We start from the raw sequence: 23197 nt of genomic DNA on the forward strand, positions 1-23197 counted from the left end.
TACAGTTTTCTTTTTCTTGTAATGAGAACTTTAAGATCCACTCTCTTAGCAACTTTCAAATATTCAATAGAGTACTGTTAAGTATAGTCATCATGCTGTATGTTACATCACCAGAACTTATTTATCTTACATCTGGAAATTTGTACCTTCTGACCACCTTCACCCATCAACCCTCCCCACCCCTCAATTTCAGCAACCACTGATCAGTTCTCTGTTTCTATGCATTTGGTTTTTTTCACATTCCATATATGAGATCATATGATATTTGCCTTTTTCTGTCTGACTTAGCATAATGCCCTCAAGGTCCTTCCATGTTGTTACAAATGGCAGGATTTCCTTCTTTTTTAAGGTCAAATAATATTTCATTGTGCGTGTGTGTATATATACACACACACACCACATTTATCTATTCATCCATCACTGGACACATAGGTTACCCCTATATAAGTAATGCCGCAACAAGTATGGGTGTGCAGATAGCTTTTCAAGATGGTGATTCCATTTCCTCGAGACACATACCCTTCAATGGAATTGCTGTATCATATGCTAGTTCTATTTTTAACTTTTTGAGGAACCTCTATACTGTTTTCCACAGAGGCTGTACCATTTTACATTCCCACCAACAGTGCACTAGGGTTTCCTTTTCTCCATATCCTTACCAATGCCTGTTAACTCTTGTCTTTTTGACATATAGCTATTCTAACAGGTGTGAGGTGGCATCTCACTGTGGTTTTGATTTGCATTTCCCTGACAATTAGTGACGCTGAGCACATTTTCATTTACCTGGTGGTTATTTGCATGTCTTCTTTAGAAAAATGTTTATTCAGGTCCTTTGCCCATTTTTTAATTGAACTGTTTCTTTTCATTTGCTCTTCAGTTGTATGAGTTCCTCATGTATTTTGGATATTAACCCCTTATCATATATATGATTTGCAAATATTTCCTCCAATTCGGTAAGTTGCCTTTTCATTTTGTTGATGGTTTCCTTAATTATGCAGAGGCTTTTATAGTTGGGTATAATCCCACTTTTTTATTTTTGCTTCTATTGCCTTTGCTTTTAGGGTCAAATCCAAAAACTCACTGCCAAGACCAATGTCAAGAAGCTTTTTCCTTATGTTTTCTTCTAGGCATTTTATGGCTTCAGATTTTATGATTAAGTTATTAATCCATTTTGACTTAATTTTTTTGAGTGGTATATGATAGGGGTCCAGTTTCATTTTTTTCATGTGGCTGTCAGTTTTCCCAATACCATTTATTGAAGAGACTATCTATTCCCCATTGAGTATTCCTGGCTCCCTTGTTAAATATTAGTTGATCATATATGCATAGGTTTATTTCTCAGCTCTCTGTTCTGTTCCATTGCTCTATGTATCTGTTATATGCCAATACCATACTGTCTTAATCATTACAGTTTTCTAATATAGTTTGAAATCAGAACGTGTGATGCCTCCAGCTTTGTTCCTCTTTTTCAATATTGCTTTAAATTTTAAAGCTACTACAATTAAAATAATGCTATATTTGTACAGAATAGATATATTATTGGAACAGAATAGAGTCTAAAAACATATATGCCTATGAAAACTTGGCATATGATGGATTAGTATAAAGAGTTAACTGTCCAATGAATTATGTGGAGACCAATGAATTTCCATATGCAACTAAAATTATGTCTCTACCTCACAGCAAATTCAAATATATCCAGATGAACTAAAGACCAAAACACAAAGAACAGCACTTTAATTCTCACAAGAAAATCTTTATAGCATCATGAAGGAAACCATTAAGGAAAAGTTGGATAAATTTGAGTACAACTGCAATTAATCCTTGCACTAAATGAAATATGATGAATTTTTTTTATTACCAGGAGACCAGGAATACACAGAAGATGTTTGCAGAGTGTAGAAGACCAGTATTCAGAATATGTTTTAAAAAATCTGTAAATGGGGGAGGAAAGCCCCAAAGAATCCAATATAAAAACAGGCAAAAGATATGGACAGGCAATTAAGTATATTTGTAATGCTTTTATTACGTTAAACATTAAATTCATCATGAATATTTTGGGAAATGCAAATTAAAACTCTTTCCACGTTCAGAATATATAAGTAAAAAACAAAGTCCTTCCTCTAATGGCCATTATATTTTGATGTGTGATGGTGAGAGTTTGGTTGTGTTTGTGTGCGTGTGTGTGTGTGTGTGTGTGTGTGGAGGTGTTAAAGAAATAAAATTAGAGATAGCGCAGTAATAAGTGCTACGAAGTCATTAAAACAGAATAATGTGATAGAGTGTGACTGCAACGAGAGCTCGGGAGACTGGGGGATAACACAACACATTTGATCTGAACCTTGAATAAGAAAGTAATCAGCCTTTCAAACAAATAGGTTTGAGAGCATTCGCATACCAAGCTTAGCACTTTGAACTAATATATACTATCAAAATACCAAGTAAATTAGACTTCCTCATCATAATACATTTTCATTAAAAATAACTATATTTATGAATCCTAGCAAATATTACGCATGCTATTGTACGGTTTTGTTTTTTATCCAAGTTTTAAATCTGTTCCAAATATATTATAAAGGAAAGAAATATAAACATGATATTTCCAGAGAAGACACAGAATCTCAATATATTTTTCCACATAAAATTCACATACGATAGTTGTGTTAATTTAAAAAAATCTTTAAATAACTATTCTAGGGGAAATTATCATGTAAAATCTAGTAAAGAAATTATTATAAAATGCATTTTTTATAGCCAAAATAATCTTGGACAAAACAAACATGTACCTGAACATAATGCCGAAGAACATAAAGAATTTCCCCATTTTGAGCTTTTTCAGACAACACTGTGTGAAATTTACGAAATGCTCTGGTACCCATTTCTGCATAGAGGATAATCACTGGTAAGTTCTCTTTGTTTGTAGGAAATTTGTGGTCTCCTTTAAACAGATAAGGTCTGGGCCTAAAATGAAAACAAACACAAACAAGAACTGAAAGTACAGAGCATATGAGAAACATATCATGAGACTTTATAATTTTTACTTATCAAACTTATAGGAATGTACGTATATGCATTTGTGTGTGTGTCTGTGTATATATATATACACAGACACATACATAAAATCACAGAAAAAGAATTTAGATTTCCTGTGGTGACTTTGTGAACAGAACTTCTCAATGACAGAAAAGACAAAAAATAAATTTGGTTAGCCCAACAATGAATATTAAAAATATTTTATTTTCAATCAATGTTTGCTATCTTTAAAAATAAAATATAAATGGCAACATATTTTTCGATGAAATAAAATTTATATTTTCTTCAATTAGAAGAATATAACCTTTCACTATAGCTCACATTCCCTGAAAATGGGCTCCAAATCTTTAAAAAACAAAATAAAGGTACTATGTCATGCAAAGATTATCAGTTCTTAATATGAATAGCAACTCATTAAATCCCAAAGGATAATCAAACAAACAGAGCAGTCCTATGGTCTGGCCCTACCATCATAAACAGACTTTGACATCTTATTTTCCAGGCACTATACAAGATTCTTTATACATATTAGTAAATTCTATCTTCACAATGAAATTAATATTAGTATTAAAGATAAATGTTTTCAAATGTTGGTAATTGGAAAGACTGCTAACGCTATTAGATAAATCTTGAGGTTGAATATAAAAGAAAAATATTAGAAGAAATGAAATAGATTTTCCAGAGACAAAGGTAAAGGCTAATATAACATTTGTTCATGAGTCTGTAATGGTGAGTGCCTTCTTATACCCTAAAACAAATGTCTTTCAAAATCTGCTTTTTTAAGTAATTCAGGAGTCACAAGGATATATCATAGGTAATAAAAAATTATGCTACATGTATGGAGAATTACTCTGTAAGAGGGAAAACAGCTTTTAAAAATCGACTAGGTTACATTTAAAAATAGAAAATTACATTTCTTGAATTGACTAAGATTATAAAGGGAAATTATGCAAATTAGCATTAGTGAAAATGTTAGAAATGGAGTATCAAACATAACCAGCTTTCTGAAGAAAAATTTTGAAATATGTACCAATTTTAAATGCATACACTTATTTACCTTGTGATTCTAGTTCTAGAAATTTATCTAAGATAAAATCAAGATAACAGTAGAGATACATGTACATAAAAATATACGTACATGGACGTTCAACTAGATATTGTTTATAATAAAGGAAAAATGTAAAATACCTTATATCTATCACAAGGAGTGGGATAATTAAATTTACTTGTTCATTTAATCACTGTATCATTCATTTGATAAATATCTGAGCATCTATTATGTGTCAGGTGGAAATACAACACTATATAAATGGGTCCTGCTCCACAATGACAAAGCATAGACCTATATTTACATTTATTTATATGCAAGACATGTAGGGATGTATAACTCAGTGGGGGAAGGTTCTAAGACATCCTTTATAGTACAATTCCATGTAGGTTTTTAAAAAAAGAATATATCTGCATGTGAATATATGTATTTAAAAAGAAAAAAATGTACCAAACTTAATAGAATTATGCGTCATTTTCCCTTTCTACTTTGTATTTTTTCAGAATTATCTGAATTTTTTAATAATGACCACATATAATATTTTTAACTTTTAAAATGCAGCTTTTGTAAATCAACTATACTCCAATAAAATTTTTTAAAAAATTAAAAATTAAAAAAAAATGCAGCTTTTCATTTTGGACAAATAAAGGAGGGTAACACAGATTTGAAGTGGCATTTGGAGAGCAGACTTTAATGCTACATATCCCAGAATCTCCAATGATATTGTCAAAGACACAGAAAAAAAATGAAAACTCTTAATGAAGCTGAAAACTAATAACTTTATACTATAATTTGGGAGTAAAACCCAGTAATTATAAAATCTATGCCATTTAACTTAGAATCATAACTGATGTCTTCCTACTTAAAACATAATACACCTTACCACTTGAAATACAACAATGTACTAGCCAAAAAGAAAGAGAGTGTAATTCTTTTTCTCTCTACTTCCTGTTCCATGGTTCAAAGATCCATGGTCTGAATCTGCCCCAAACTTGACAGGTATTACACTAAAATGTCATTTATTTGGGAGAAAGTGACAGCAACCATCACCGTCCTAAATTGAGTATAACTTTCTCTCCTCCCCTGCCCCCAACAAGGAAATAAAGGAGTTTTTTAGGAAATTGGGACAAGAATACCATATAGTAAAGAAAGATAACTTTGATGCCCTAAATGTGTTATGATTAAAAGAAAAAAAAACACGTTCCTAACTCAACCAAAGGCAAAGTAAGAAACAATATGAATGCAAATGGTAATACATTAGAACAAAAAAAGTATAATAAGTGTATCAGTTATTTCTTTAAAAAATATAAATCTAATCTGGAAAAACTGAAAGAAAATGAAAACTGAAGAAAACTTAGGAATGAGAAACATCTACAGAGGGAAAAAATTAAAATGTTCCTATTACTCTGTGTGAGTGTGTGTATGTAAATACATTATTTGCTTAAATGAGAAAAAACAACCACCATGGACCAATGTTGATAGTGTGACATAAACCAAGGATTATGTGTGTAAGGTTCACAAAAAAGAAAAAAAATGTTTAACACTACATACATACATATACACATATACATACACATACACACATATACCACATATATAACAACTGTGTGTGTGTGTATATACATATAAAAGACACTATATATATCTATGTATACCCATTTAGTTTCTGTCAGGTTAGGGAATTGATTTCACCCCGCTTACAAGCTAATAAGTTTGCCTTTTGTTGTTTCATGGATCCTGGCCGAAGACAAACTCTTAGGTCAAAAACAAAGAACTTTACTACTCCTGGCACATAAGCAGCATGAGCATTATTTAGCATGTTTGCATCAGTTCCCTGTGGCCCCCGCATTCCATTAGGGTGGAAATGGACCCGCAAGAATGCTACACAAGAATGCTTAGCTGTACGCACCACAGCTAAGAAGCACTGAGTGCGGGGAGCCCCTCATCCTATAAGAAGCAGCAAACAACCTGCTGTTTGTCCCAGAGGCAGACATTAACTCATCCCTCAAAGTCACTTGCTGCACAGAACCCTGAGAAATGGCCTGGGCACAGACCGTTCAAGTCCTCACAGTCTTACCATACCCAGAAAGACACTCGGGGCTATGGCAGAGTCCCCCACCCGCCCCGATAATAAGAAAGCAACCTCTACCCCCAGTGAAAACAGTCTGTGCCTGCTTTCTAGAAATACAAACATTTAATCCCCAAATGGCACGTGTCACTCCAGTTCCAAAATTGTTAAACTTGCATCTAGTAGCTGCAGCATCACCCACCATAATGTGGCCTAACCCCGGGCTGCTCAGGAGATGGAAGTATATATATACATTTGTATCATTAAGATTAAAAGAAGGCTGTCCAGCCCACATGTTTACACATGAATTTGGGGGAGGGAGGAATCTACGCTTAGGAGCTGCTACTGATGGGAGTCAGGCACAAGTCAGACCCAGGACTGGCCATGTTCACACAGAATGTAGAGGAATGACAAACCCCACAGCAGGTCAGATTGTCAGCCACAGCTGCTGGCCGACTCAGGCAGACTGTATGTCTATTTTGACGACTGTTGTGCTGGATCCAGGATCAAAGAAAACAATTTTTCCCCTTCCCACACCTTCAGAGCCTAAGGTCAGGCGCTAGACTTGCAGTTCCACCTCAGTAGCCGTGAAATCAATGTGTCCCATCCCAATGCCTACAATTTTACCTATTTTCGAATCATCCTCTATTTATACCCACACCTTTCATCTGGAAGAATCAGGTTCAAGTGAGACAAGAGCATTTTTAAGAAACTTATGAAGACCCAATATAGGCCCCCAGCTAGGCCCCTGTGGTCACTGGAGAAAGACTTGGCAAGCAGTGGACTCAACCAACTGGTTGTCTTCATGATCTAGGACCACATCTTTCCAACAAAACAATCCAGGGGGCTAGACCAAAATTAAAATTTGAGTTCTTCAAGCCCCTTCTGGCTGGTCTACCACATGGAGGCCATACCAACCAGGATGATCTGAGGCTGCTGTTGACCAAAGGAAAGATACATGACACCCACCAATGGTCACGGTGGAATCCTGAACAAATCCATACAACCTCCTACCTCTTTCATCTTAGCCATTTCATGGGAGTTGGCCAAGAGATGGAACCTTTCCGAGCATGGTCACATCCAGAGATCATACGGCCTTACTAAAGCCTATGGATCAGAGGGTGAGAGAGGTAGAGTCAAAACTTTTTGAATTAAGTTTTGAGGAGGCCACTCTAGTATGCTCAGAAACCAGATGCCCGTGGGTGGTAGAGAATGTGGAATGTTCAGTGAGTACTTTTGACTACTGATCTAGTGTTGGTGGCCTCTGTGAAATAAGGTGCATCGCTGTCAGACTACAGATGATCTGGAAAGCCAGAAAAATAACAGTTTTGATTCAAGGGCTACAGTGGTGCGGCCAGAGTTGGCTGATTGCACTTAAGTAGCAAAACCATAACGTAAAGAAGTCTCAACAGGGATGAGGCACCAAAGGTAGCTCCAAGAGCAGGATCAAACATGTGACACAGGGGCTTCCCTGGTGGCGCAGTGGTTGAGAGTCCGCCTGCCGATGCAGGGGACACGGGTTCGTGCCCCGATCCCGGAAGAGCCCACATGCCGCAGAGCGGCTGGGCCCGCGAGCCATGGCCGCGGAGCCTGTGCTCCGCAACGGGAGAGGCCACAGCAGTGAGAGGCCCGCGTACAGCAAAAAAAAAAAAAAAAAAAAAAAAAAAAACAAAAAAAAAAACATGTGACACAGTCAGTTTGCCAGAAACAGGTGGTGGCCCAGGGCAATGCGGACGTCCTTACCACAAGACAAAGAAACCATCTCTGGGCAGAAGTCACGGTCAGGTATGCTGTGGTAGATCTTACACCAGAAGCATGTAGTCCTTTATTGTGCTCCTGTCTACAACGGTGCATCTTCCACGCAATGGTGGAGCCAGGTAGCAACGGCAGCAATTTGGATGCTGCAGTCTTGACATGCAGCTTGACTCCACTCAGACTCATTGGATAATGGGTGTGGACTGCGTGTATCTACAGAAGTAACCCAGACTGTCAGATGGGCAGGTGCAGTTTATTCTCACAGCCCCAAAGAGTGGTGCCTCTAATCTGGTAGTCTTCAAGTGTCAGACCAGATGGGTAGGCCACTGGCAACAGCCCAGGGGTCAGTATAAACGTAGCGAGTTTCAGTAAGGAGTCAGGGATTTGTCAAGGATAAGAGGACTACCTCGAATTCTGCCCACTGAATGGACTGACCACATCTGCTTTTGGTTTTTCATAGCTGCAGCTTGGATGAACTGCAACAGCAGCCCTAAGTCACCACCAGACTGTAACTTAGCTGAGTGTATCAGTAACTTGATCCAGGCATTAAAGGAAACAACTGAGAATTGAGGGCCCCACTGAGTCAGAAATTTTACTTCAGGTAATGGAATGGGGCACTGGGTTTGTCCCAAAGGGGAACCACTGCCACGTCATCATGTAACCCTAAGGTCACACAAGGTTTAAGTAACTCTTGAATATACTATTTCCACTTGACCAGAGAGACTCCCTGACTCCCTTCTTCCCTGTTAGTCATTGAATCCTAGTTGACCTGTGCCAAAATGTAAACATCAGGTAGTAGAGTCACAAGACTGCCTGAGTCAGGTGTTCAGTTTCAACTAAAGCTCAGCAATTTTAAGTTTCTCTTTTTAAAAACGGGTGTACTTGATGGCTGAGTCTGGCAGGTGGCGTCATTGTACTTGGAAACTACCTCTCTGGGCATTCAAGCAGCCATTCAGTCTGTAACTAAAGTTGTGATTTCCCCTTTCTCCTCCTGGGATTCTATGTTGAGTCTGCTGGACCACCTGGGAGTAGATAGTATATATGTAGTCTCCCAGTGAGAGTATCTCGCTTTAGACTTCATGAGCATTCACGGCATTCAAAGTATATACACATACAATATCAATACCAGTTACAGATTTAGATGTGGGAGCCAAAACAATAAAAATAGAAGTACAATGAACTGGTCGAGAGATCATTTTAATTCCCTTTCCCATTATGAGCACCTTCCAAAGCCCACCAATTGAGTTTAGGTGCCTTTTCCTGTAGGAACAAAGATCAAAAATCCTGTATGAGGAGCTACAGTAACAGTTATCAGAAGACCGCCGTCATCCAGCCAGGAGCACAGGGAGTGCAGAATGGCAGGGGGACGAGAGGGGAGCAGTAGGAAAGAAATCCAAGTGTTGAGCTTCTGTCTCCCCACCCCAGGGGGCCTTTGTCCTTCCTTTTTCAGAAAGCCATGTGTCTGTCAACATCCCACTCTTGTTTCTAAAACTGTCAAGAACTATAAAAGGTCTAAGGCTTGGTTTTAGCCTACTTACAAAGTAATAAGTTAGGCTTTTGTCATTTTATGGATTCTGGCAGAAGACCTGAGACTCCTGGGTCAAAGAGAAAGGACTTTTATTGCTCAAAGCATAGCAAGCAGCATGAGCATTATACTTGCTCCCCAAGTTCCACAAGGCGGGCTGTGGGACAAAATATGGAGCTAAATGGATACTACACAGTGGCTGTACGTTGCCACTGAGGATCACTGTGCTTGGGGAACCACGGTTTTATAACAAGCAGTAAACAAGTTCATTCTTCTTTCCGGAAGGAAACATCACCTAGTTCCTCAAGGTTGCTCACTACAAACACAGCCCTGAGAAATGGTTCAGGTACAGAGCAGTTCAGGTCTTCCATTTTTTACTGGTCAGACCAGGCAAGGACATGCAAGGACTCCCAGTGCCCGTGGCAGGTTGCTCTCCCAAACGGCTTGATGTTAACCTTTTTTAAATCTTAATTTTAGATTAAATATCTAAATATTAAATATTTAACTTTAATATTAGTTTCTCTAAGAAAATTATAACATCAGACATCAAATGCCAGAAAACAGTAACAATAATAAACTTTAAAAGTTACCAGGCTTCCCTGTTGGTGCAGTGGTTAAGAATCCACCTGCCAACACAGGGGACGCGGGTTCGATCCCTGGTCCGGAAAGATCACAAATGCCGCGGAGCAACTAAGCCTGTGTGCCACAACTACTGAGCCTGTGCTCTAGAGCCTGCAAGCCACAACTACTGAGCCCACATTCCACAACTACTGAAGCCTGCGTGCCTAGAGCCCGCGCTCCGCAACAAGAGAAGCCACCGCGCTGCAATGAAGAGTAGCCCCCGCTCGCCGCAACTACAGAAAGCCTGTGCACAGCAACGAACACCCAATGCAGCCAAAAATAAATAAAAATAAAATTAAAAATTAAAAAATAAAGTTACCAAAGTTAACTTTAAAAAATGCACTAGGAGGGCTTCCCTGGTGGCGCAGTGGTTGAGAGTCCGCCTGCCGATGCAGGGGACACGGGTTTGTGCCCCGGTCCCGGAGGATCCCACATGCCACGGAGCGGCTGGGCCCGCGAGCCATGGCCGCGGAGCCTGTGTGTCCGGAGCCTGTGCTCCACAACGGGAGAGGCCACAACAGTGAGAGGCCCACGTACAGCAAAAAAAAAAAAAAAAAAGCACTAGGAAAAGAAAAACACATTAGGGCTGACAACTTCATAGTCTATTAATGCTTTAGAGGAATAGGTAATTGCTATGCTACACCAATTCTTACAGAATAACATGGCTGCCTAATTCACTATACGAAGCTAGAATAACATTAAAAAATGGCATAAATAGTTTAAATAATAGCTAATCTCATTAAAGTAGAAAAATGAATCTTAATAAAGATATAAGCAATCTACCTCAACAAAAATTAAGATAATCCCACACCATTAACAAATAGTTCTCCCTAGAAATGAAAAGGTATAATAGTTTAAAATATATTACCATAATACACAGTATGTCCAAAGAGAAAAACTTCGAATTAATCTTAGTAGATGAAAAACAACTGATAAAACAAGTTATTTCTGATTTTAAAAACACAGTTAATTATAAAACTTCAAAGTTTTAAAAGAAGGAATGAACAGAAAACATACTGTGTTATCTGTTGAGAGATTCGACATAATAAACATTTAAATTCTTTTAAAATTAACTAATAGGTTTAAAATAATTCTAATTAAAACCCAACCAAGGCTTTTTCGGGAGGCAATTTGGTAGGAGAAAAAGGACTCTAATGTTAGTTTGAAAGCATCAACAAGAGCAAACAGCTAAGAAATTCTGGAGGAAAAAAAAGCAGCAATGAAGAGGAAACTGTCCTGTGAGATATCGGAATAAACTGTAAAGCAATAAATACTAACAACATGGTACTGTTACAAGAAACATAACAGTATAGAACAAAGTTATAAAATAGACCATAATATAAATATAATGAATATAATAATTGACTAGCCACCTGAGGTGAAAAAGATCTGACTGGATCCTTGTCTTCCGAAGAAAATAAATTATAGATAGTTTAAAAGTTTAAGGTAAAACAAAAACTTTAAGAAAGCTACTGGGAAATATTAGTAAAAGCTCTCACTCAGGTTTGGGAAAAACTGTGTAAGTATAAAAACATACATACATAAAAGACAAATTTGGCTACATAAAAATAAAAGCTTGTCTATATGAAAATTAATATAAATATTAGAAAAAGTTTCCAACAAATAAAAGAAGTTACTGTTTAATATATAAAGAACTCTTTCAGAGTCCCCGGAGGAAGATGGCGGAAGAGTAAGACACGGAGATCACCTTCCTCCCCACAGATACATCAGAAATACATCTACACGTGGAACAACTCCTACAGAACACCTACTGAACGCTGACAGAAGACCTCAGACCCCCCAAAAGGCAAGAAACTCCCCACATACCTGGATAGGGCAAAAGAAAAAAAGAATAAACAGAGACAATAGGATAGGGACGGGACCTGCACCAGTGGGAGGGAGCCGTGAAGGAGGGAAGGTTTCTACACACTACAAGCCCCTTCGCGGGCGGAGACTGCAGGTGGCGGAGGGGGAAAGCTTCGGAGTAGCGGAGGAGAGCACAGCAACAGGGGTGCGGAGGGCAAAGCGGAGAGATTCTGGCACAGAGGACCGGTGCCCTCAGGCACACACCAGCCCGAGAGGCTTGTCTGCTTGGCCGCCGGGGCGGGCGGGGCTGGGAGCTGAGGCTCGGGTATCGGCTTTCAGTAGGAGCGCAGGATAGGACTGGGGCTGGCGGCAGGAAGAGAGCCTGAGGGGGTTAGTGCACCACGGCTAGCCCGGAGGGAGTCCGGGGAAAGGGTCTGGAGCTGCCGAAGAGGCAAGAGACTTTTTTCCCTTTTGTTTCCTGGTGCGCGAGGAGAGGGCATTAAGAGGGCTGCTTTGGGAAGCGCCGGGAGACAGGCGCGAGCCGCGGCTAAAGGCGCAGACCTCGGAGACGGGCGTGGGACGCTAGGGCTGCTGCTGCTGCTGCTGCTGCTGCTGCTGCTGCCGCCGCCGCCGCCGCCGCCGCTGCCGTGGGGCCTGTGTGCGAGCGCGGGTCACTGTCCGACCCGCCTTCCGGGGGGCCTGTGCACCCCGCCACTGCCGGGGTCCCGGGACCCGGGGACGGATTTCCCGGGAAAGCGCACGGAGCGCCTCAGGCTGCTGCAATGTCACGCTGGCCTCTGCCGCCGCAGGCCCGCGCCACACTGCGCGCCCCTCCCTCCCCTCTGCCTGAGTGAGCCAGAGCCCCCGAATCAGCGGCTCCTTTAAACCCGTCCTGTCTGAGAGAAGAACGGACGCCCTCCGGCGACCTACGCACAGAGGCGGGGCCAGGTCCAAGGCTGAGACCCGGGAGCTGTGAGAGCAGAGACAGGGAAATCTCTCTGTGCAGCCTCGGAGGCAGCGGATTAAAGCTCCACGGTCCATTTGATGTGCCCTGCGTCTGTGGAGTGCATAAATGGACAGCGAATCATCCCAAATTGAGGAAGTGGACTTTGAGGACAAGATTTAAGACTTTCCCCCCTTTTCCTCTTTTTACAACGAATTATCCCAAATTAAGGAGGTGGACTTAGAGAGCAAGATTTCAGACTTCTCGCCCTTTTCCTCTTTTTACAACGAATTATCCCAAATTGAGGAGGTGGTCTTGGAGACCAAGATTTTTGATTTTTCCCCCTGCTCTCTTTTTGTGAATGTGTATGTGTAATCTTCTGTGTTAAGATTCTCTCTGTATAGCTTTGCTTCCGCCATATGTCCCAGGGTTCTATCTGTCCGGTTTTTTTTCAAAAATTACTTTTTAATTTTAATAACACTACTATATTTCATACTTTATTCTATTTTACTTTACCTGCTCTTTCTTTTTTCCTACCTTCCCTTCCTCCCTCCCCTCTGCTCCTCCTTTCCTTCTTTCTTTTTCTTTCCTCCCTCCCTCCCACCATTCTTCTTTCCACTTTCTTTTTCTTTCCTTCCTCCCTCCCTCCCTCCTGTCTTTCTTTCTTTCCTTCCTCCCTCCCTCCCTTCTTCCATTCACTCTTCCTTTTGCTTTCATTCCTCCCTCCCTCCCTCCTTTCTTTCCTTCTTTCCATCCTTCCTCCCTCCCTCCCTCCCTCCTTTCTTTCTTTCTTCCTTCCTTCCTTTCTTCCCTTCTTCCTTTCTTTCCCTCTCTCTTTCTTTCTTCTACTAATTCTTTCTTTCTAATATTTCTCCCTGTTATTCTGAGCCGGGTGGATGAAAGGCTCTTGGTGCTGCAGCCAGGAGTCAGTGCTGTGCCTCTGAAGTGGGAGAGCCAACTTCAGGACACGGGTCCACAAGAGACCTCCCAGCTCCACATAATATCAAGCAGCAAAAATCTCCCAGAGATCTCCATCTCAACACCAGCACCCAGCTTCAGTCAACGACCAGCAAGCTACAGTGCTGGTCACCCTATGCCAAGCAACTAGCAAGGCAGGAACACAACCCCACCTATTAACAGAGAGGCTGCCTAAAAACATAATAAGGCCACAGGCACCCCAAAACACACCACCAGACGTGGACCTGTCCACCAGAAAGACAAGATCGAGCCTCAACCACCAGAACACAGGCTCTAGTCCCCCCACACCAGGAAGCCTACACAACCTACTGAAACAACCTTAGCCACTGGGGACAGACACCAAACAAAACAGGAACTACGAATCTGCAGCCTGCAAAAAGGAGACCCCAAACACAGTAACATGAGCAAAATGAGAAGACAGAAAAACACACAGCAGGTGAAGGAGCAAGATAAAAACCTACCAGACCTAACAAATGAAGAGGTAATAGGCAGTCTACCTGAAAAAGAATTCAGAATAATGATAGTAAAGATGAGCCAAGATTCTATTTCCAAGATCCAAAATCTTGGAAATAGAATAGACAAATGCAAGAAACATTAACAAGGACCTAGAAGAACTAAAGATGAATCAAGCATCGATTAAAAACACAACAAATGAAATGAAAAATACTCTAGATGGGATCAATAGCAGAATAACTGAGGCAGAAGAACGGATAAGTGAGGTGGAAGATAAAATAGTGGAAATAACTGATGCAGAGCAAAATAAAGAAAAAAGAATGAAAAGAACAGAGGAGAGTCTCAGAGACCTCTGGGACAACATTAAACGCACCAACATTCGAATTATAGGGGTTCCAGAAGAAGAAGAGAAAAAGAAAGGGACTGAGAAAATATTTGAAGAGATTATAGTTGAAAACTTCCCTAATATGGGAAAGGAAATAGTTAATCAAGTCCAGGAGGCACAGAGAGTCCCATACAGAATAAATCCAAGGAGAAATACGCCAAGACACATATTAATCAAACTGTCAAAAATTAAACACAAAGAAATCATATTAAAAGCAGCAAGGGAAAAACAACAAATAACACACAAGGGAATCCCCATCAGGATAACAGCTGATCTCTCAGCAGAAACTCTACAAGCCAGAAGGGAGTGGCAGGACATAATTAAAGTGATGAAGGAGAGAAACCTGCAACCAAGATTACTCTACCCAGCAAGGATCTCATTCAGATTTGATGGAGAAATTAAAACCTTTACAGACAAGCAAAAGCTGACAGAGTTCAGCACCACCAAACCAGCTTTACGACAAATGCTAAAGGAACTTCTCTAGGCAAGAAACACAACAGAAGGAAAAGACCTACAATAACGAACCCAAAGCAATTAAGGAAATGGGAATAGGAACATACATATCAATAATTACCTTAAATGTAAATGGACTAAATGCTCCCACCAAAAGATACAGAGTGGCTGAATGGATACAAAAACAAGACCCATATATATGCTGTCTACAAGAGACCCACTTCAGACCTAGAGACACATACAGATTGAAAGTAAGGGGATGGAAAAAGATATTCCATGCAAATGGAAATCAAAAGAAAGCTGGAGTAGCAATTCATATATCAGACAAAATAGACTTTAAAATAAAGACTATTAGAAGAGACAAAGAAGGACACTACATAACGATAAAGGGATCGATCCAAGAAGAAGATATAACAATTGTAAATATTTATGCACCAAACATAGGAGCACCTCAATACATAAGGCAAATACTAACAGCCATAAAAGGGGAAATCGACAGTAACACAATCATAGTAGGGGACTTTAACACCCCACTTTCACCAATGGACAGATCATCCAAAATGAAAATAAATAAGGAAACACAAGCTTTAAACGATACATTAAACAAGATGGACTTAGTTGATATTTATAGGACATTCCATCCAAAAACAACAGAATACACATTTTTCTCAAGTGCTCATGGAACATTCTCCAGGATAGATCATATCTTGGGTCACAAAACAAGCCTTGGTAAATTTAAGAAAATTGAAATTGTATCAAGTATCTTTTCCGACCACAATGCTATGAGACTAGACATCAATTAAAGGAAAAGATATGTAAAAAATACAAACACATGGAGGCTAAACAATACACTACTCAATAACGAAGTGATCACAGAAGAAATCAAAGAGGAAATTTAAAAATACCTAGAAACAAATGACAATGGAGACACGACGACCCAAAACCTATGGGACGCAGCAAAAGCAGTTCTAAGGGGAAGTTTATAGCAATACAATCCCACCTTAAGAAACAGGAAACATCTCGAGTAAACAACCTGACCCTGCACCTAAAGCAATTAGAGAAAGAAGAACAAAAAACCCCCAAAGCTAGCAGAAGGAAAGAAATCATAAAGATCAGATCAGAAATAAATGAAAAAGAAATGAAGGAAACGATAGCAAAGATCAACCAAACTAAAAGCTGGCTCTTTGAGAAGATAAACAAAATTGACAAACCATTAGCCAGACTCATCAAGAAAAGAAGGGAGAAGACTCAAATCAATAGAATTAGAAATGAAAAAGGAGAAGTAACAACTGACACTGCAGAAATACAAAAGATCATGAGAGATTACTACAAGCAACTCTATGCCAATAAAATGGACAACCTGGAAGAAATGGACAAATTCTTAGAAATGCACAACCTGCCAAGACTGAATCAGGAAGAAATAGAAAACATGAATAGACCAATCACAAGCACTGAAATTGAAACTGTGATTAAAAATCTTCCAATAAACAAAAGCCCAGGACCAGATGGCTTCACAGGCGAATTCTATCAAACATTTAGAGAAGAACTAACACCCATCCTTCTCAAACTCTTCCAAACAATATCAGAGGAAGGAACACTCCCAAACTCATTCTATGAGGCCATCATCACCTTGATACCAAAACCAGGCAAGGATGTCACAAAGAAAGGAAACTACAGGCCAATATCACTGATGAACATAGATGCAAAAATCCTCAACAAAATACTAGCAAACAGAATCCAACAGCACATTAAAAGGATCATACACCATGATCAAGTGGGGTTTATTCCAGGAATGCAAGGATTCTTCAATATATGCAAATCAATCAATGTGATACACCATATTAACAAGTTGAAGGAGAAAAACCATATGATCATCTCAATAGATGCAGAGAAAGCTTTCGACAAAATTCAACACCCATTTATGATAAAAACCCTGCAGAAAGTAGGCATAGAGGGAACTTTCCTCAACATAATAAAGGCCTTATATGACAAACGCAAAGCCACCATCGTCCTCAATGGTGAAAAACTGAAACCATTTCCACTAAGATCAGGAACAAGACAAGGCTGCCCACTCTCACCACGCTTATTCAACATAGTTTTGGAAGTTTTAGCCACAGCAATCAGAGAAGAAAAGGAAATAAAAGGAATCCAAATCGGAAAAGAAGAAGTAAAGCTGTCACTGTTTGCAGATGACATGATACTATACATAGAGAATCCTAAAGATGCTAGCAGAAAACTACTAGAGCTAATCAATGAATTTGGTAAAGTAGCAGGATACAAAATTAATGCACAGAAATCTCTGGCATTCCTGTACACTAATGATGAAAAATCTGAAAATGAAATCAAGAAAACACTCCCATTTACCATTGCAACAAAAAGAATAAAATATCTAGGAATAAACCTACCTAAGGAGACAAAAGACCTGTATGCAGAAAATTATAAGACACTGATGAAAGAAATTAAAGATGATACAAATAGATGGAGAGATATACCATGCTCCTGGATTGGAAGAATCAATATTATGAAAATGACTCTACTACCCAAAGCAATCTACAGATTCAATGCAATCCCTATCAAACTACCACTGGCATTTTTCACAGAACTAGAACAAAAAATTTCACAATTTGTTTGGAAACACAAAAGACCCCGAATAGCCAAAGCAATCTTGAGAACGAAAAATGGAGCTGGAGGAATCAGGCTCCCTGACTTCAGACTATACTGCAAAGCTACAGTAATCAAGACAGTGTGGTACTGGCATAAAAACAGAAAGATAGATCAATGGAGCAGGGTAGAAAGCCCAGAGATAAACCCACGCACATATGGTCAACTTATCTTTGATAAAGGAGGCAGGAATGTACAGTGGAGAAAGGACAGCCTCTTCAATAAGTGGTGCTGGGAAAACTGGACAGGGACATGTAAAAGTATGAGATTAGCTCATTCCCTAACACCATACACAAAAATAAGCTCAAAATGGATTAAAGACCTAAATGTAAGGCCAGACACTATCAAACTCTTAGAGGAAAACATAGGCAGAACACTCTATGACATAAATCACAGCAAGATCCTCTTGGACCCACCTCCTAGAGAAATGGAAATAAAAACAAAGATAAACAAATGGGACCTAATGAAACTTCAAAGCTTTTGCACAGCAAAGGAAACCATAAAGAAGACCAAAAGACAACCCTCAGAATGGGAGAAAATATTTGCCAATGAAGCAACTGACAAAGGATTAATCTCCAAAATTTATAAACAGCTCATGCAGCTCAATAGCAAAAAAACAAACAACCCAATCCAAAAATGGGCAGAAGACTTAAATAGGCATTTCTCCAAAGAAGATATACAGACTGCCAACAAACACATGAAAGAATGCTCAACATCATTAATCATTAGAGAAATGCAAATCAAAACTACAATGAGATATCATCTCACACCAGTCAGAATGGCCATCATCAAGAAATCTAGAAACAATAAATGCTGGAGAGGGTGTGGAGAAAAGGGAACACTCTTGCACTGCTGGTGGGAATGTGAATTGGTGCAGCCACTATGGAGAACAGTATGGAGGTTCCTTAAAAAACTAAAAATAGAACTACCATATGACCCAGCAATCCCACTACTAGGCATATACCCTGAGAAAACCATAATTCAAAAAGAGGCATGTACCAAAATGTTCATTGCAGCTCTATTCACAATAGCCCAGAGCTGGAAACAACCTAAGTGTCCATCATCGGATGAATGGATAAAGAAGATGTGGCACATATATACAATGGAATATTACTCAGCCATAAAGAGAAACGAAACTGAGCTATTTGTAATGAGGTGGATAGACCTAGAGTCTGTCATACAGAGTGAAGTAAGTCAGAAAGAGAAAGACAAATACCGTATGCTAACACATATATATGGAAGTAAAAAAAACATGTCATGAAGTACCTAGGGGTAAAACGGCAATAAAGACACAGACCTACTTGGGAATGGACTTGAGGATATGGGGAGGGGGAAGGGTAAGCTGTGACAAAGCGAAAGAGAGGCATGGACATATATACACTACCAAACGTAAGGTAGATAGATAGTGGGAAGCAGCCGCAGAGCACAGGGAGATCAGCTCGGTGCTTTGTGACTGCCTGCAGGGGTGGGATGGGGAGGGTGGGAGGGAGGGAGATGCATGAGGGAAGGGATGTGGGAACAGATTTATATGTATGACTGATTCACTTTGTTATAAAGCAGAAACTAATAAAAAAAAAGAAGTCTTTCAAAATTAGAGAAACAACTTTAATACTTCTTAAAGTATAAACAATCAGGCAGTAAAACATATACTGGCAGGCATTACTCTGTAAAAATCACTACTAAATTAATAATCTCCTTCCTACTTCTCATATTCATTTGTATTAAATACTTGGAAGAAGAAAAAGGTTTTGAATAATGCATTATAAAAAAGCAATTCTATACTACTGTTTTTGTTATTAATTTTTTGAAAAAGGTTTTGAATAATGCATTATAAAAAAGCAATTCTATACTACTGTTTTTGTTATTAATTTTTTACTCCCAAGGTATACTTTCAGTTTATATTTAAAGAGTTATAGTTTAGATAAATCCACAGCTTTGTATGTTTACAGGCATACCTCATTTTATTGTGCTTTGCTTTATTGTGCTTCACAGATATTTCATTTTTAACACATTGAAGATTTTTGGCAATCGTGTCCAGCAAGTCTATGGTCACCATTTTTCCAACAGCATTTGCTCACTTCCTGTCTCTGTGTCACATTTTTGTAATTCTTGCAATATTTCACACTCTCCATCAGCAAAAAGATTAAGACTCACTGAAGGTTCAGATGATGGTTAGCAGTTTTTAGCAATAAAGTATTTTAAAATTAAGGTATACATTTTTTTAGACATAATGCTGCTGGGCACTCAACAGACTACTGTATAGTGTAGACATAACTTTTATATGTGCTGGGATACCAAAAAATTTGTGTGAATTATTGCAGTATTCACTTTATTGAGGTGGTCTGGAAGTGAACCCACAATATCTTTGAGGTCTGCCTGTATTTGAAAAGACAACTTACGTTACATAAAATACATCTCTCATGTATTTTACAGTATTTTGGTATTCTAAAATCAAAAGATAATCAAGATAGAATATTGAAAGTACTTATATACTTTAGAGAAGGACTTAGATATATTGAGAGCACATTCTTTAATATACAATGTCTTGGAATATTGAAATTTTTTATTATAAGAAGTTTCTACTCCACCCCTCATCTCTTTTTATAAACCACTTCTTTCACTATAGCCGATCATTAATTTACCTTGAAGTAGCCTTCTTCAGCAGCTTTTTAATCTCATTAACTTTACACGTGTGTTTCTCATGGATAACCACAAATGCATCACAGCCATCTGGTGGAGGCTCATCAGCTGCAATCTAAGATTTCAAAGATTACACTTAGCTACAGTAGTTGATAATTACAATATGATTTTTAAAACTTACACATTACTTTGATTAAAATAGCTTACCAACTACTATTAAGTTATTGCTCTAATTAAAGTAAAAATACATAGAATCAAACATTTTAACAAAATCAACTGTATAGTAGGAAAACATGCTTCGAAATTGTTGAAAACATCCCATTAAATTAAAATTGTCACTACAGTTCACTTCATTGGTGATTAGTCTTCGTAACTGCCTTATCCAAAATAACTACAAAATTACCTAAAATACTCAATTATACTATAATCAACGGTAACAATGACAATATAATCGATGATAGGCTATGGAACCAGGTATTACAAGTTTGGAGATTTTTAGCTAAAGATATTCACATTAAGATAGATGTGTGTACATTGCTAACATGCTTCTTTGTCAAATATAGTTTGGGTGTTTTTTTGTTTTGTTTTGTTTTGTTTGCGGAACGCGGGCCTCTCATTGTTGTGGCCTCTCCCATTGCAGAGCACAGGCTCTGGATGCACAGGCTCAGCGGCCATGGCTCACGGGCCCAGCTTCTCCACGGCATGTGGGATCTTCCCAGACTGGGGCACGAACCCGTGTCCCCTGCATTGGCAGGCGGACTCTCAACCACTGCGCCACCAGGGAAGCCCAGTTTGGGTGTTTTTACATACCTGTTGAAACATCTGAATAGTTGGAGAGTATGCCCTTATAGAGAAAGCAAACTTTAAGAGATTGATATGTAAATTGTCTAAAAACTGTCCAGCTTTCCTCAGGATTAAGTTGTAGTAAGAATAATCTGATTCTACAAAAAGAATTCAAAAGAAAAGGATGTTAGTATTTTGTATTCAACACATTGGCACATCTCTCACTGTATAGCTAATTAAATTGATGTCATATTTTAAGTTTCGAATAGAAGATGTTAGAGCAAAAGGGAAAATCAAGATCTCCAGTTTATTATTCATTTTTATCTTCCAGTGAAGTCCAGGCAATCAATACAAGTCCAGATGAAAATAATCTTGCCATTAAAATCTATTTGGAAGATGCCAACATAGACCAATTCACTCCAAGGTTGTAGAGTTATAATACATAGATAAGATATAGGCCCTACTTACAAGTTAAGAGGAGGCTAAGAATAGCAAAGGACTCTCTAGATCAATTCTCAAACAGTAATTAAAAATTATTTGTCTAATTATTTGTTTAATGCTGTCTTTCCTATTAAGCTATAAACTGTTAAGGCAAGAATCTTTTCTAGCCTTTCAATTATACCTTTCCACTCTTGGTACACAATACAGGCATCTAATACATTTCTGGAATTAATATTTAAGAAGTAAATAGACCTCCTCATTCTAGGCCAATAATACTTTCCTAATCCAGTAATTTCAAAGAGCCATCATATGAGAGTAGGTGTGCTCATTCACTTCTACTTTAACAAACTATAGGTGATTTTCTCAGGAAGTTATGGTGAGTTTCCCCCCAAGAATCAAAAAGTAAGGCAAAACTTGCCTTCAGTAGTAAAAGCAACACAAAAGCAACTAGAGAAGAGATGTTATCTTAAAAATGGATCTTAAAGAAGACATAATAGCTATAGGGTCAACAAAACAGTCAAAATTAATGCAATAATATAACAAAAACAAAGACTACATCAGTCAAAAGGACATTGGTTTTACATGAAAACAGAGAAGAGGGTCATCAGGAACAAATGTGAGCAGTGCCTGACCACAGACATCAAAATTTGTCAAGGTCACTGTTAAGGCTGTCTCTAATGTAGTAATGGATATAGGATCCAGGGGTTACAGAAAGTAAACCTATGTATTTTTAGGCTTAACTTGCAAGATAATCATGGATGCATTGGACTATTTTAGCTAATGTTTAAAAAGAACTAAATCCACGCTTACCAACTAACCTGCTGATAATGATTTTGCCCTTTCAATTGCTTTCACCTTTCACTTGATTTTTTACCTATTGGCATTTAATATACATAAATCACTCTCATCTTAAAAAAAAAAAAAAGAGCGGCAGCAGTATGTGATGAGTCACGTACTGCTTCACCTTATTTGCTTCATAGTCAATCTTGAAAGACTTAACAATAGTTCTCTCTACTTCCTCAACCTACTGTAGTTTTTATTACTATACCAGTAAAAGTGCTCTCAAAGTCACCGCTAATTTTTCTTTTGTTAAAAGCTTAGTACTTATATTACTTGGTTCTTCTTTAGTATTTGATCATGTCTATCACTTAGCACTTAATATTCCCCTGGCTTTCATGACATCACACTCTCTAGGTTTTCACCCACCTCCACTGGTGCTCCCTAGTCTCTATTGCATGTTCTTCCTCTGATTATCTCTTAAATACTGGTGTTCTTTATTTTCTTCTCATGCTATCTCTTTTCCCTATAACTGCAATTACCTTCTTGATGTTGATAACCCCCAAATTCTACCTTTTGGTTAGATTTTTTTTTACTTAAATCTCTCAGTTACATCAGCTTACTGGATATCCTCACTTGGATATTCCACAAGCATTTCAAATGTGACACGTCCAGATGGCAATCTTCCTACCCCAAACCTGGTTCTCAATTATAAGTAACTGAGTTAAAAATGTCATAGCATTTTCTAAAAATCTCTCCATTAAAATATACGAGCAACTTTACTTGTGTAGAAACCATTAAGATCTTGAAGGACTTTGAGAATGAGA

At 38.6% G+C, this 23197-nt stretch overlaps 1 protein-coding gene across 1 annotated transcript in view; it reads right to left on the reverse strand.

The window, feature by feature from the left end:
* Nucleotides 1-23197, reverse strand: part of UGGT2 (UDP-glucose glycoprotein glucosyltransferase 2) — a 186408-nt gene that overhangs the window by 153094 nt on the left and 10117 nt on the right. The window contains exons 3-5 of the mRNA XM_060079905.1: nt 21180-21310; nt 20372-20484; nt 2787-2961 (exon numbers count right to left, since the gene is read on the reverse strand). Of these exons, the coding sequence (XP_059935888.1) occupies nt 2787-2961; nt 20372-20484; nt 21180-21310 (419 nt within the window). The remainder of the gene's footprint in view (nt 1-2786; nt 2962-20371; nt 20485-21179; nt 21311-23197) is intronic.

The sequence above is a fragment of the Mesoplodon densirostris genome, chromosome 17 (assembly GCF_025265405.1).
Source record: "Mesoplodon densirostris isolate mMesDen1 chromosome 17, mMesDen1 primary haplotype, whole genome shotgun sequence".
Taxonomy (NCBI): Eukaryota; Metazoa; Chordata; class Mammalia; order Artiodactyla; family Ziphiidae; genus Mesoplodon; species Mesoplodon densirostris.